The following is a 12,567-nucleotide window of genomic DNA, read 5'->3' as shown; positions in this document are numbered from 1 at the left end:
CTTTGCAGGCTGTTTCTGACAGATTTGAAGGCTGGAAAAGGTCCACTGAATATCAATGGTGACAGTAGGGGTGTGTGTATGTGGAATGGCTTGGTAGTAAGGATACAAAGAAAGCCTTCAGATTCTGTGTTTAATTGATTGCTTTATTTTCTCCCTTTGGGGTTCGGGTTGGACAAATAAACAGAAGTTGTCCCAGGAGCGAGAGAAGTTTGCTGATGAAGACAGCATCTTTTATGCACTTGGAGAATGCGGACTCATTTCTTTTTCTGACTACATTTTCCTCACGACAGTCCTATCCAGTAAGTAGCTTTTTTCTCTGCAATCACTGCTTTTCAGTTTTGAAGGTTTACCAGCAGTGAGCTTTCTGATGTATTCTGTGTGCCTTTCCCTAGAAGGGATTGTTGATTGCTTGAAACTTGAGCTGAGTAAACAATTGCTATTGCTACTTCATCTATTTTAGAGTTAGCATCAAGTAGTTCGGAAAGATAAGCTTATCTGTGATTTCCAAAGAAGTATTTCTTTTTAAAAAATGTGGCTTTTTTGAATGAGTCATTGAACCTGCTGTTCAAAACTGTGAACGGAGAGATATTCTCTGGTTAACTATGTGATATTCTCATGTTTGAGTGCATATTGTCTTCCAGCTCTTCACTGTTTATTACAAAACTGTACAAACTCTTCTCCAGCTATATTTGGTAAGCTCACACTCATGCTTGATGTAATCCAATGAGGAGAGAAGTTAAGCAGTTTACATTTCAACAAGGCTCATCAGATGCCTTCTGTCTTCACACTGCTGTGCTTGACTTGAGTTTGTGATATTTCGGTGATCTGCTAATCTGTTCCAGCAAAGTCTCTTCTCTGGAAGTGCTGGGACTTAAGTTTGTTTTGTTGGCAAGAAAGAGTGAAACCGAAGCCCTCGGTAACATGGAATGGCATTTCTGGCCTTTCTTCAGGGGGAAGGCAAACAGCCATCCTGGTAGATCGCCTCAGACGATGCTGTATCATCAATAGGAAAGTCTACAAATCTGTACTTTTCCAGTCCTGTTAGAAGGAAATGTGCTGCTTTTCAAATGAACCGAGACAATTTATTTTCAGACTTTCAAAAAAAAAAAAAAAAGAGTAAAAAAGCATAAATTCTATACAAGAAAAGTGTGGCCCTCTAATTGTGTGTAATGGCCTGATTAAAAACCAAATCCGGGCTCTTGACGTTTTACTCTAAGTCCCCACTACTGCCTGCTTTGTGCTGTTCAGGGGGGTCAGGTGGATAGTTCACTATGTTTTGTAGAAACAGCGAGTGTTTTATGGTGTTTAGTGTTTTTTTTTTTTTCTTCCCTGTGTTCCTGCCTGCTGTAACACGGACACATGAAAGAAGCAGCTCTCTACTGAACACGTTGCTCTGGAGGCTCTGTTACAGGGGAGAAGCCAGCTTCAAGGTCTTGTTTGTTGTCAAACTGACCTGGCGAGGGAAGGCTTGTATGTGACCTTCATGTCACAAAAACAAACACGGATAGATAAAACTAGATTTTTTTTGTTTGTTTTCTGTCTTCTGAGACTCAGAACTGGCTCAAGATTTTTGCTGTTCTGTTCTTCTCTTAGTCTAGACTGTGCCAGAATTATCTAAGGTATCTTCACGTTTATAGCAAGGGCTTTTAATCTGAGTCTCTGCAGACAGCCTCAAATCTTTCATATCACATTACCGAATGTGGCTTAGAAAACATCGATGCCCTTGGCTTTTTATGGCTGTACCAGTTGTTACGAACAAGCTGCTAATCAAGTATGCACGATGCGAAATGAACTGCATGTGCTTCCACAGACAATAAAAATAGATAACTCCTTCTTGCTTTGGTTTAATGTCTTTGTAAGAATAAAACAAACTACCACCCTGCATTATTAGAGTAGCAGCCAACCTTATACTGGAGTGTTTTGCAGGCAGGATGTATTTTCATTTATTCTCAGGTTTTTAAGTATGGGCACAATTACTGGGGAGTCAGACTAACGAGAGGAGACAGAATTGGTTAGTTTGTGCTTTGAAGAGTTATGTGTAGGGCGGGCAAGGTAGGAGATTTCAAAACTGGGGAAAATAAGAATGTTCCAGGGCTGCATTTTAGGTATTTGAGGTGGTTTGTCCTTTCAGAGCCATGCTGGATCATGCTGGATGTCTCTAGAGCTACTGTTAACACTCAGTTCCCCCGAGTAAGACTCTCACTTTCATTTTTAAAGCATTTGCTTTTTTAAAATAAACTAAACCTGGCCCTGTTGTTAAGGTGGGAAGCTCACTGTTATGCCACCCTGCCTGTTTCACTTGCCTGGAGTAACCATTGCCTTGCAGGAATCCAGTAGATCTTGGTTTTTCTTCCAGGAAATAGAATGAAGAAGAGTGTGTCTTAAACCTGACAGGTCAAGATCATTTTTCTTAATGTTTGAGTTACCTAAACAGCACTGCGAATGTGTCTGTACAAGAAAGGGCTGTAGATTACATGAAACAGTTAAAAGTCTCAAAATATTGAAAAAGGAAGAGGGCTTATTGAGCAGTAAGGTCATCAGAAAGGGAGTATGAGCTTGGGTCTGTGCGGTGGAAGAGGTGTTCTTCTGCAGTGCTCAGAAGCGATGGGGTGACATCAGTCGTGGTCTGGCCTGGCTTATTGAGCTCAGGACTGATCAGTGATGATACCCTTTGAAAACACAACACCCAAGGAAGGGAAAGGGCTGCACCTTGTTATGCTCCTCGGGGAGGTGATGCCCAGTGAGCGCCGAGATGGCTTGTGTCCATCCTGCGCTCCCTGTCCCCATCTTGCAAAAGTACTGCTGGGCTTTGATAGAGCTTTCCCAGAGTGTTTAAATTTATTTCCTTTATCTTTGTAGCTGCAGTTGAAGCTCATTTGGGTTATTTGCCGTGAAATGTAGGCTTGAGTGCCAGCTATCAGGGAAGGAAAGCAGTTGAGGGCTGAAGACTTCTCCTGCACGTTGCTTGCCAAGGTCTGTTTGCATGTTGTACAGAAGATTAAGTCTGTCACCACGTCCTATTTAGAAGTCATTTCTCACTCCTGCACTGTCTGTTCTCATCAGTTGCTGTGTTTCTGTGACAATGTATTTTTAAAAAGCTAATGAAATACCATTCAGAAAGACAGCCTTCCGTTAAAGGCAATTAGAGCTTGAATGGCCTCGAGGAGACCACAGGGCTTCTGTTGCTTCCGCTGCTCCCCGTGATTTGGGGCAGAAGTAGGCAGATGAGCAAAATGTGGATGGGTTTCACCTCATTCCTTCAAGTGCTAGAGGAAAGCAAGGGAAACCAAAGGAAAACCAAAGAGCTTTTTGCTTTTGGGCTTGAAGGACAGCTGGAGGAAGAGGGGAGGGAGCTCTTCCATCACCAGCAACCGCAATTTCAGAGCGAATGCGGTCCGTTGTGCAGGTGTGCTAATGCCTGCTTGATTAACAGGCACTGAAAGGAGCTGGGCATTAGAATAATAGGTTGGTCTTGTTTCTGTAATTGGACTGTCACTGTGTCTGGATTTACGCCGCACGGAAGGAGGTTTAAATAACGTGGGCTCACGCCAGAGGAATTACTCTTTTGCCAGTGCTCTTGGAGCTGTCCCGCAGCTCCTGCCCTGTGCCCTGCAGGCTCTCTCTGGAGCACGGTGTGCCAGCCAGTGGCATTTCTGATTTCCCTGCTCCGTGTCCCTGGCTGTGACCCAAATTCCCAGCACCACTGCAGGTAATGGCCTGTGAGAAGCCTCTCGCATGGGACAGATTGGCTTCCCTTGTTTTTTTCCCATTTAGAAGATAAATTGCAAGCCATTTTGCTCTGGAAGTGATTTTCTGACTGCATCGTGAGCATTCTGTGGGTCTCTGATCAAAAGTGAGACCTGTGATCTTACTGATGGTGTTTTAATCCTGCACAGCAGCACCAAGTGCCATACAGCTTGCTCCTGTAAGAGAAGGAGATGCATTTGCTCTGAGTTACTAAGAATACTTGTCTGTGGTTAATTGTATCAATACTCCAACTTTCAAGCCCTTCAATCTCCTTATACACATGTATGCAGGTGTGTCTCATCCACAGTGCGTGGTGCAGGGATGGCTTCGATACCGTAGCCTCAGGCTGTGCTGGTTTTATACCAGAATAACGATTGACATGCCCGAGGGTCTGTCCAGGCTGATCTGGACATCTCACTGAGACAGCACGCAGGTTTGCAGCACAAGGGGTCACTGCAGCGCACCACCGTCTCAAACACGGGTAGTGCTGTTATTTGAAATTCAGGCATGGTGCAGGGAGCATCCTGCCTTCCCTGGGAGAGCTGCTGTGGAGGAGGACGCTCCTGCTAGCCCAGTCACTGCTGTGCGGGGTCTGTAAGTCATATCTGAGCAGCACAGAGACCCTCTCCCAAGGGATGGCCTGAGTTACGAACACAAATCTGGCTGCTCCGTGTCAGAGCAAGGGCTCTCTGGTGCAGCATCCCAGTTCTGGCAGGGGCTGGTAGCTGTGCTGAAGGACAGCAGTGCAGAACCAGGGCAGATTTCTCCCAGCTGGCAGCCCGGGATCTTCCCAAGCAGAGCTTGATCTCTCTGGTTTGAAAAACTTTTCTTAAAACTGGACAGCAAAACAATGTGATTGTAACACCTGTTAATGGTTTACTGTGTGACTTAGTCTTTAATGAGGTCTCAGCTGGCATTTTGGGAGGTAATTAATGCAGGGGAAGGAACTGGGATGGTCTTGGACAAGATTGAACAGAAGATCTCCTGATTGAGAAACTCCAATGATTTCCTCCTGATTATTTCTATAGATCAGGAAATAAAACAATTTGCTGTTGCCTGCGGCAGTATCTCAGAACCCGCAGAGGTTTGGGATGTCCTCTTCCCCCAGGGGTTCCCTGGAGAGCATGGCTTCGAACGGCCTTTGTTTGGGGCTGTGATTTCCACAGCTGGTTTCCAGATTCGTATTACAGAGGAGCATTTAAAGAGAATCTTGATTTCCAGCCATGTTCTGTCAGCCCTGTGGTAAGTGATGAAAAGCTCTTGAAAGGTAAGCCCTGTACTCTAGCCTAGGTGCTGTCAGATTCTCTTAAATCTCAGACTGAGGTGCACATCTGTTGTTGACGTTAGAGCTGAAATACAAAATTTTATGTTGCAGTAGTCTCCTTGGTTCATAAGCTAACAAGTAAAAAAGTGAAGTGGCAATATATTTATTTTCCTTTAATGGAATATTAAAAATGGCTAAAAATGGGGTCAGCTGGGACATGGCTCCGAGGAAGAGCACGCTGCATGTCTGGAGTCAGTTTCTGTATCTGTAGGCAGCACGTGCTTAAGTTACTTTCCAAAAGGATGGATCATAGCAGGTGCTCGTGCTTCTGGTGGGTCTCTTGGCTGTTTCTTTTGGCTGATGCATGCATTTCAGTACAAAACTACAGTTTAGTATATCTGAGAGGCACGCTCCTAAATACCTAACCCCTTCCTCTTGTGGACTCCTCATCCCTTGAGCCCTGTACTTAAGGAACTTGGTGTCAGCACAAGGAAGGTGGCAGGGTGGCTGTATGCAGCTGAATGGCTTTGGGGCTCAGTGCTCGAGGAGGGTTGAATCCATGTGCCTGGATCCAGCTCAGATTTAGAGCAAGCCAGGCATGGCAATGCAGCCAGGCACTCAGCTCTTGTTGGGGTTTCAAGTCCACTTTAAAGCTTAAATCTGTGTTTTAGTCCAGTTGTGTACTAGGCTAAACACTGATGTATTCTTGTTATTTCTGTCAGAGGTAATTCAGATTCTTCCTTGTGATAAGAAGTAACCCTTCCCTAGTTAGAGTAGCAACAGCTCTAATGGCAGGTTACTATAGCTGGGTCTCGAGGCTGTGGGATGATTACTTTAGTTCTGTATGACATTTCCACTACTGTATTAACATACAAAATAAATAAAAGAAAATAAAATAGTTGGGTTGGTGGGACTTGAGTTCCTTTTCAGAAGTAGGGGAGTAATTCAAGAGGAAAATATCTGGAATATGAGGATATTCTGTTCTTTCTCCATATTCATTGCAGCAGGGACTCAAACACCTATATTTTATGGATAGTTGCTTCCCCATAAGGCTGCTACCCCATTCTCAAAAAATATTACACCATTTGGAGATCGTTATGTGAAACTGCATCATCTAGTTTTTTCCCTGCTACCAGTGTAATCATGCGCTATGAACTAGCTGCTGCTGGCTATGGTTTTGTCAGGGTGAGCTTTTCCCTGACCCTGATTCTTTCCTTCAGACAAAAATGTTCCAATTCCAACACCTACAGAAAAGTTTCTTGGCTAAAAGACTGCTGTGCAGAGTCAGACAGAATAGTGGCCCTGCTGATTCATGTAACTTAAGGGAAAGAAATTTTGATTAATCTTTGGAGGAAAAAGGTAAGATCTTTTTAATGTGGCCTGAAAAATTATTATAGCTGCAAGGCTTGAACAGCCACCTCTGCAGATGATTTCCCTCTGCTTTAGGAGGACTGTGTTAATTTTGGATTGATTATAGACTTATATGTACTCTGAAGCTGAAGAAAATCACTTTTTTTTTTAACATAGGGATAGAAGGAGAAGAAGAGTATTTAACTTTTAATGACTAATTTTTCCTCAAGAGTTCTCCAGTTGGAATCTTGATCTTTCTTTTCACACTGGACTTGCTGGCGGAGTTGCTGGGCTTCAGGATGCATGCTGATGTCCTGAGCTGCTTTGCATTGAAGTTCCCACCAAAAGACAAGATATTCCAGAAGAGTATGGGAGTAGCCAGAAGTTTTGCTTCCTCTAAGCAACATCACCAATAAAACCTCCTGCCTTGACAAATAACTTTTTCAAATACAGCTGAAGGAAGCAATGCTTGTTCTCCTTGGTGGGGAGTGTTGCAGGTGGCTGTTGGGATGAGGATGCTCCAGTCCTTAACGCTACCCATTTTGTACCTGCAGGAAAGCATTCATGCAGAAATCACCATTCCTAAAGCTTTAACTGTGGTCCTACTTGTCAGTAATTTATGATTGTAATTGCTTATTAATTTATAATTATAATGGATGGATGAAGATCCACTTTAAAAGCATCTCTCTCTTCTCAGCGCTCTCTGTTCATCAAGCCTTTGTAGGGAGTCATCTAAAAGAAAACCACAATGCCGCTGCTTCTAGCAGAGCTTTTCCATTTGTTTCCTCATCAGTGTGCGTGTATTAATTCACATTAACGAGTATAATTGACTACAGTTTGCTAAGGAGTTGTGAGTGCTTGGAGATTGATCTTGCTTGCATCAACTTTCAGCTTGCTGACCTTGTGAGCACAAAAGAGTGCTCAAAATAATTTCCTAATGTTTGGTACCTCTGAGACAGATGCTGTACGATCAGGTGGCTGTAACCGTGTGCTGCGTGAGCTCCTACAGCAGTCAGGAGGAAGGACTTGAGGCATCTCTAAGTGTGGAGCATGGCTTTCTGGTGAAAGAGAAGAAAAAGAAGATCCAACAAGTACAGAAATAGTGCAAGCTGGCATTTCTCATCAGCAAGCATTTAATGCCTTTTAGGCTGTGTTGCTTCTGGTGACAGCAAGTGGCAATAAAGAGCAATTGAGTGCTGCAAATCGGTCCCTTGAATAATTCAAAATAGTCCAAAATGACATAATCAGTTTACAGGTGCTTAATCAACCCATCTAATTGCTCAGAGGTCCCTTGGGGCTTCCTACTGATGGTCTGGGCAGGTGTTGGTCGTCTGGTGAAGGCTGGTCTTCTCAATGCTACTGCGTGTGCCTTCTGGTTTCCATATCATGTTTTTGCTTCAACATGCTTTATTTGAACAAACAATTCAAGAAGGTTTTAAATGGTGAACCAGTTTTAAATTTTAAAATGTTCATGTGAGCAAATAGTACTCTATTGTATCCTACCGAACACATACAGACTGGAAAGGAAGTTGGAGAAGAAAATGCAGTTAGTTGCCCTGCCTAGCTGCCCAAGGGAAATAAGTTGTAATAAAAGCCCTTGATTCTTAATAATGTCAAAAAGGCTCGTGAGGAGATGCTTTGCAAAATCAAGAGCTGGAAATTCAGCGTAGCACCTGGGACAAGCCAGAAATCCTTTTTTTCCCTATAAAGACAGCTATTACGCTGTATTAAAAGCAAACAGTCCTCTAAATGCTTTCGGTGATTATTCCACGAGGAACGCTGCGTTCGTTTTGAGCAATCCTAATTAAGGAGACATTGGGGAAATTTAGAGATGCTGCAATAGAGAACATTGGGGGACAGAATAAAAGAAGCTGAAGTTAGCCAGGCAAACGGAGAGCAGCTGGTTTTACAGTCTGCAGGCTTCTGCAAGCTCTAAGTGGAAGAGGAAGCCAAGTGCAAGTCGCAGAGGCTGATGTAACCACGAGTGATGGGATGCAGTGTGAAAGGGCTGGGTTGAGCTCCTCTCAGGACAACTCTTCCCCAATAAATAAATCTTGGTCAGAACCATTATGCCCAAGAGGAGAGGCAGGAAACCGTCTCGCTCGGGACCAATAAATTTCGGCTGCCTGGAGACCAGGGACATGTGACTTGACGGACGTGTCTTCGTGAGCCGGAGCCGGATGAGCTCATGGTCACCGCTGCCCTCTGCCTTCCCTGATTCACAGCTGTGGGGTGGGAGAGTTGTTACAAATAATTGATGTTAGGTGCACGGATCAGAGGACAAAACAGTCTGTCTCGCTTGTTAAAGGAATGAAGTCATTAGATTTACCAATTTGAAGACTTTCCTGTCCTTAGAAAATAATGACCCTGCAGAATTTTGATGCAAAACTGTCCGTTTTAATTTTGCGAGCGATGTCGTCCTCGGGGGCTTCTGATAAGCTGCTCTGAAAATGCCTTTAGAGAAGGGAAAGGAAGGGAACGGCCTTTGTGAGGGGTAAGTGAATAGCACTTTCTCTGCTCACCCCGTGTCTGCATGAATGGGACGTGGCCTTGTGTTTTGCAATCTCAGCATACACGTAGTGTGTCCCGGCAGAGGAGATGGGGGGAAGAGAGACCTGCAAAGTACTCTTCTCCTAGCATCTTGTAACTGGATTAGTTTTGTGTATTCCCATATTTCCTTACAGAGCAAATGACTTTCAATGCAGCACTAGATTTTGAGGCTAATGAGGAGAAATTGCCCACAGGCTTTCATGCAGTACTTGCAATCAGAGGGAATGAAATTGGATGCATTATTTAAACATTAAGAGGGGCAGTTGGAAGGTGCTTAACGTTGTCGCTCTTCGAGAAAATGGGGAATTTGTGTGAATCCTTTCATTAGACGGCATTTTTGGAGAGAATGTGAAGTTGGCTTGTGTTAGGGATGAGAGGTCCACGAGGTCTCCCCACCCTGCATGTGGGACAGATCAGGCATCACTTCTGCTCCAGGACAGTGCAGGAAAGGGGAAATAACACGTGACATGCTGCTGGTGATGGCTGTGGATGTAGGAGACCTATCATGTTTTGATGTTTGGAGTTTGAAGCCCGAGTAATAGCACGTAACATGAGGAAACTGGAGATCCTGAGCTGATTACTGCAGGGCTGTACGTGCTGCATAGATCAAGTGGTGAGTGACAGGTTGTTCATGCAATCGAGTTTAATGGGGTTATGTGTCTTCGTAAGGTTCAAAGTGATTGGAAAGCTAATCTCATTAACGTGTTTGCTGAATCTTCTAGCCATAAAGTGTTCCAGTTTATTATGCCAAGGGGAAAACAACATAAAAATCTTCCGGCCTTAAATTCAAGCTGTAACTTAGGTACAAAATCCAGTTCAGGTAATTCCCTATTAATTTCTTTGAGTGATTCTTCTTTTCTGCCCCCATCCCTGTCTGAGAGAGGTCCTAACACAAAGGTGGCTGCACAAAATCTTCTCACTTTTTAGCATTTCAAGAAATGTTTAAGTTGATGGAAACCAATGAGGCTAACAGGGGATGAGCCTCTCGGCACCCTGCTGCCAGATTTTTTTGGGGGGAAGAACCACATTGAGAGCAAAGAAGGGCTGAGTTTCAGCTGATCATTTTGTATAACCTGAGCACACGTTACAGCCCAGAAGATTCCCTGGAAATCCCAGCAAGCACCATAATTCACGTAGGTGGCACGTATTTCAAAGTAGCAGAGCAAAGTAGATTCTCTTGTACTAGCTGAATTTGGGGGAAAAAAAACACTGTGGCACTGTGGTGTGGCTTGAAATGTTGACGAGTTACAGAGCCTGAAATGGAAATGCACTGATGTTCCTTGGGATGCATGGCAAGGAGCGTGGTGTTGCTGCCATGGGTGGCTCTGAAGCAAACTTGTCAGCGTGATGCATCTGCGTGGCTCTGGCTAAACAAACCAGAACAGTGTAGACTACATGTCATGAAAAATAAGGTCCTGTGCTGTCTCGTTTGGGTTTCAGCTGGTGATCTCCAGCTCGTGTGTTGTCTTGGTTTTATAACTGGACTGAGACAGGGTTGGCAATGATTTGTTTAAATTTGCAGTGACAAGAGCTGAATCGGAAAGAAGTACCCAAAGTCCGGGCCTGCTCCTTGCCACCAGCTGCTTCACAAAGCACAGAGAGCACTCTGCAGGCACCAGAGGGACATCAGCTGGCCAAATTTGTATTACACCACATCCAAAAGGCTTCAACTCTTGCTCTGCGATCATTTTCTGTTGATTTCTCATTAGAAATATGAGGTGATGTCTCGCTTTCTTGCTTTTTCCATCTGTAAATGGAATAAATTTTGTTCAAGAAACATCTCCTTCCCCCTCAACGTCCTCGTCTAGACCTTTGGTAAAAGCAGCACCAGGGCATTTGTAGAACTTGTGGAAAATTGCTTTTGGATACAACTGTTCTGAACTTGTAACCCGTGCCCCTTTTTGTGCTTTTATTTTCTTTAACTGGTCTTTGTTATTGGGTGTTTTCAATGCAGCTCCCCAGAGGAATTTTGAAATCGCCTTCAAGATGTTTGACCTGAATGGTGATGGCGAAGTGGACATGGAAGAGTTCGAGCAGGCGAGTTGAACGGCAGGGTGACTTCTTCGTGCTGCAACACCTTGGTTGTCTCTGCAGCACTTCTCTTACTGTGATGTATATTTCTGGTTACTGCTGGCTTCTGGCTTTTCCTCCTGTGCTCTGCTGCTGTGCCTTGGTTTCTGCTTTTTTTATTGGTCATTTCACAAAGTACTTTTTCATTCAACCAGGACAACTTTAAGTACAAATTCCGTTTTCCTGAGATTTTCTCCCAGAGGTATCTTTACAAGGTGTCACCTCCGAAGTAGGCAAAGAATTTTTTTGCTCAACTAGTATCAAAGGGCTCTGACCCTAATTTCTTCCATAGCTTTTATTTTACTAATTACTTTTGTGTTCAGAGAATAACCAGGACTGGTCGGTCAGCTTCAAAGAAGAATTTAGCCATTTATTTTAATGTAATCTAAAAACATATATTTATTGAGAGGATGTCCCCATTAGTTGTTTTCTCCTGCTTCATGCAGTTTGCTTAGCAGAGAGCCTGAAGGCTGACTCTTAAAGGAGCTTAGTCTGGCTGTCTGATGCAAGTGAGCCCTTCATGTAAGATGTGATTTGTGATACTGCTCTGGTGAGAATTTATCAAAGACTTGAGCTGTCAGTGGGGAAAAAAATGGCGTCTCCAGTTCTAATGCAACTCAACTTTCCCATCACCAGTACTTTTAATAATGAGTTGCCACCTCTGTTATCTCCTGATCTACCAAATAATCATGGGGTCCCTGATGCTTTTCTAACCCCACGTATCATGGAGCTGTGCGTTTAATGGGTGAGTGGAAGCTGTTGCTTCAGGGCAAAGGAAAAGAAGACTCCATGGTCAGAAAAATAACCTGCCCTTGTTTTTTCATGCTGGAGGGCATGTGTGTTGCAGTTTGGAGACAGTGGAAGGCTGTTTGGTGGTATATGAGAACAAAGCAGCCCCAAATGATGTAGTTACGAATTTTTACTTATAGGTTGATTGAATGACTGCTTAACTTCAGAAGAGTCTGTACGAGGTCATGCGTGGGGCATTTGCTCTAAATGGAAAGAACTAGTGGCAAAGCAGCTCTGTGAAATTTACCTCCGCCACTTCCAATCTTCTGCTGTCATCCTCCCTAAATTATTTTCGGTTTGGTGCTGTTAGTTTGCTCTGGAGCTGTGTAACGGAGCTGATTAACTGCGTGTTCTTAGATGCAAACTTCAAACCGCAGTAACACTGGAGTGTGCTTATCTCTAGTGTGGTATATCTTGAAGCGACCACTTGTGTTGTAAATCTAGGAGTTCGTTCTTTTTTCCATTGAGTGCAGATTTGAATACCTAGCCATGCCCAGGATATCATGCTCCTTAGCGCTGCCTCCCTAAACACAGATTTAGCTTGGAAAACAGGAAACCAAGTTCTTGTAGTCAAAAATACTGCTCTTCCTTCTATATTTGCCAAGTACATGAATATAGTACTACACCACAGGCATCTCATATTTAACTGTTCAAGATGTGTTTTACGGTAGTTATTAATGGTCTAAAGAGAAATCAGTTGTGTAGATAAATGAGTTTAAGGAAAATGGGAAATCAGCTGCCTACTAAAATTGCAGCGAAGGCCAAGGTATTAACGCAGGTGTCATGCTTGGCTGTTT

General features: G+C 43.7%; 1 protein-coding gene across 11 annotated transcripts in view; it reads left to right on the top strand.

Moving 5' to 3' along the window:
• The window catches only part of MICU1 (mitochondrial calcium uptake 1), a 97,540-nt gene that overhangs the window by 56,671 nt on the left and 28,302 nt on the right, over window positions 1-12,567 (top strand). For 10 of the 11 annotated variants that reach the window (XM_040564622.1, XM_040564619.1, XM_040564621.1 and 7 more), the window contains 2 exons: window positions 185-299; window positions 10,866-10,948. In XM_040564622.1, the coding sequence (XP_040420556.1) occupies window positions 185-299; window positions 10,866-10,948 (198 nt within the window). Of the gene's footprint in view, window positions 1-40; window positions 71-184; window positions 300-10,865; window positions 10,949-12,567 lie in introns of those variants that run through there. The other variant, XM_040564629.1, reaches the window with a different exon arrangement.

Source organism: Cygnus olor, chromosome 7 (genome assembly GCF_009769625.2).
Source record: "Cygnus olor isolate bCygOlo1 chromosome 7, bCygOlo1.pri.v2, whole genome shotgun sequence".
Taxonomy (NCBI): domain Eukaryota; kingdom Metazoa; phylum Chordata; class Aves; order Anseriformes; family Anatidae; genus Cygnus; species Cygnus olor.
Note: the sequence above shows the minus strand (reverse complement) of the source record. Positions and strands in the feature narration are given on the sequence as shown.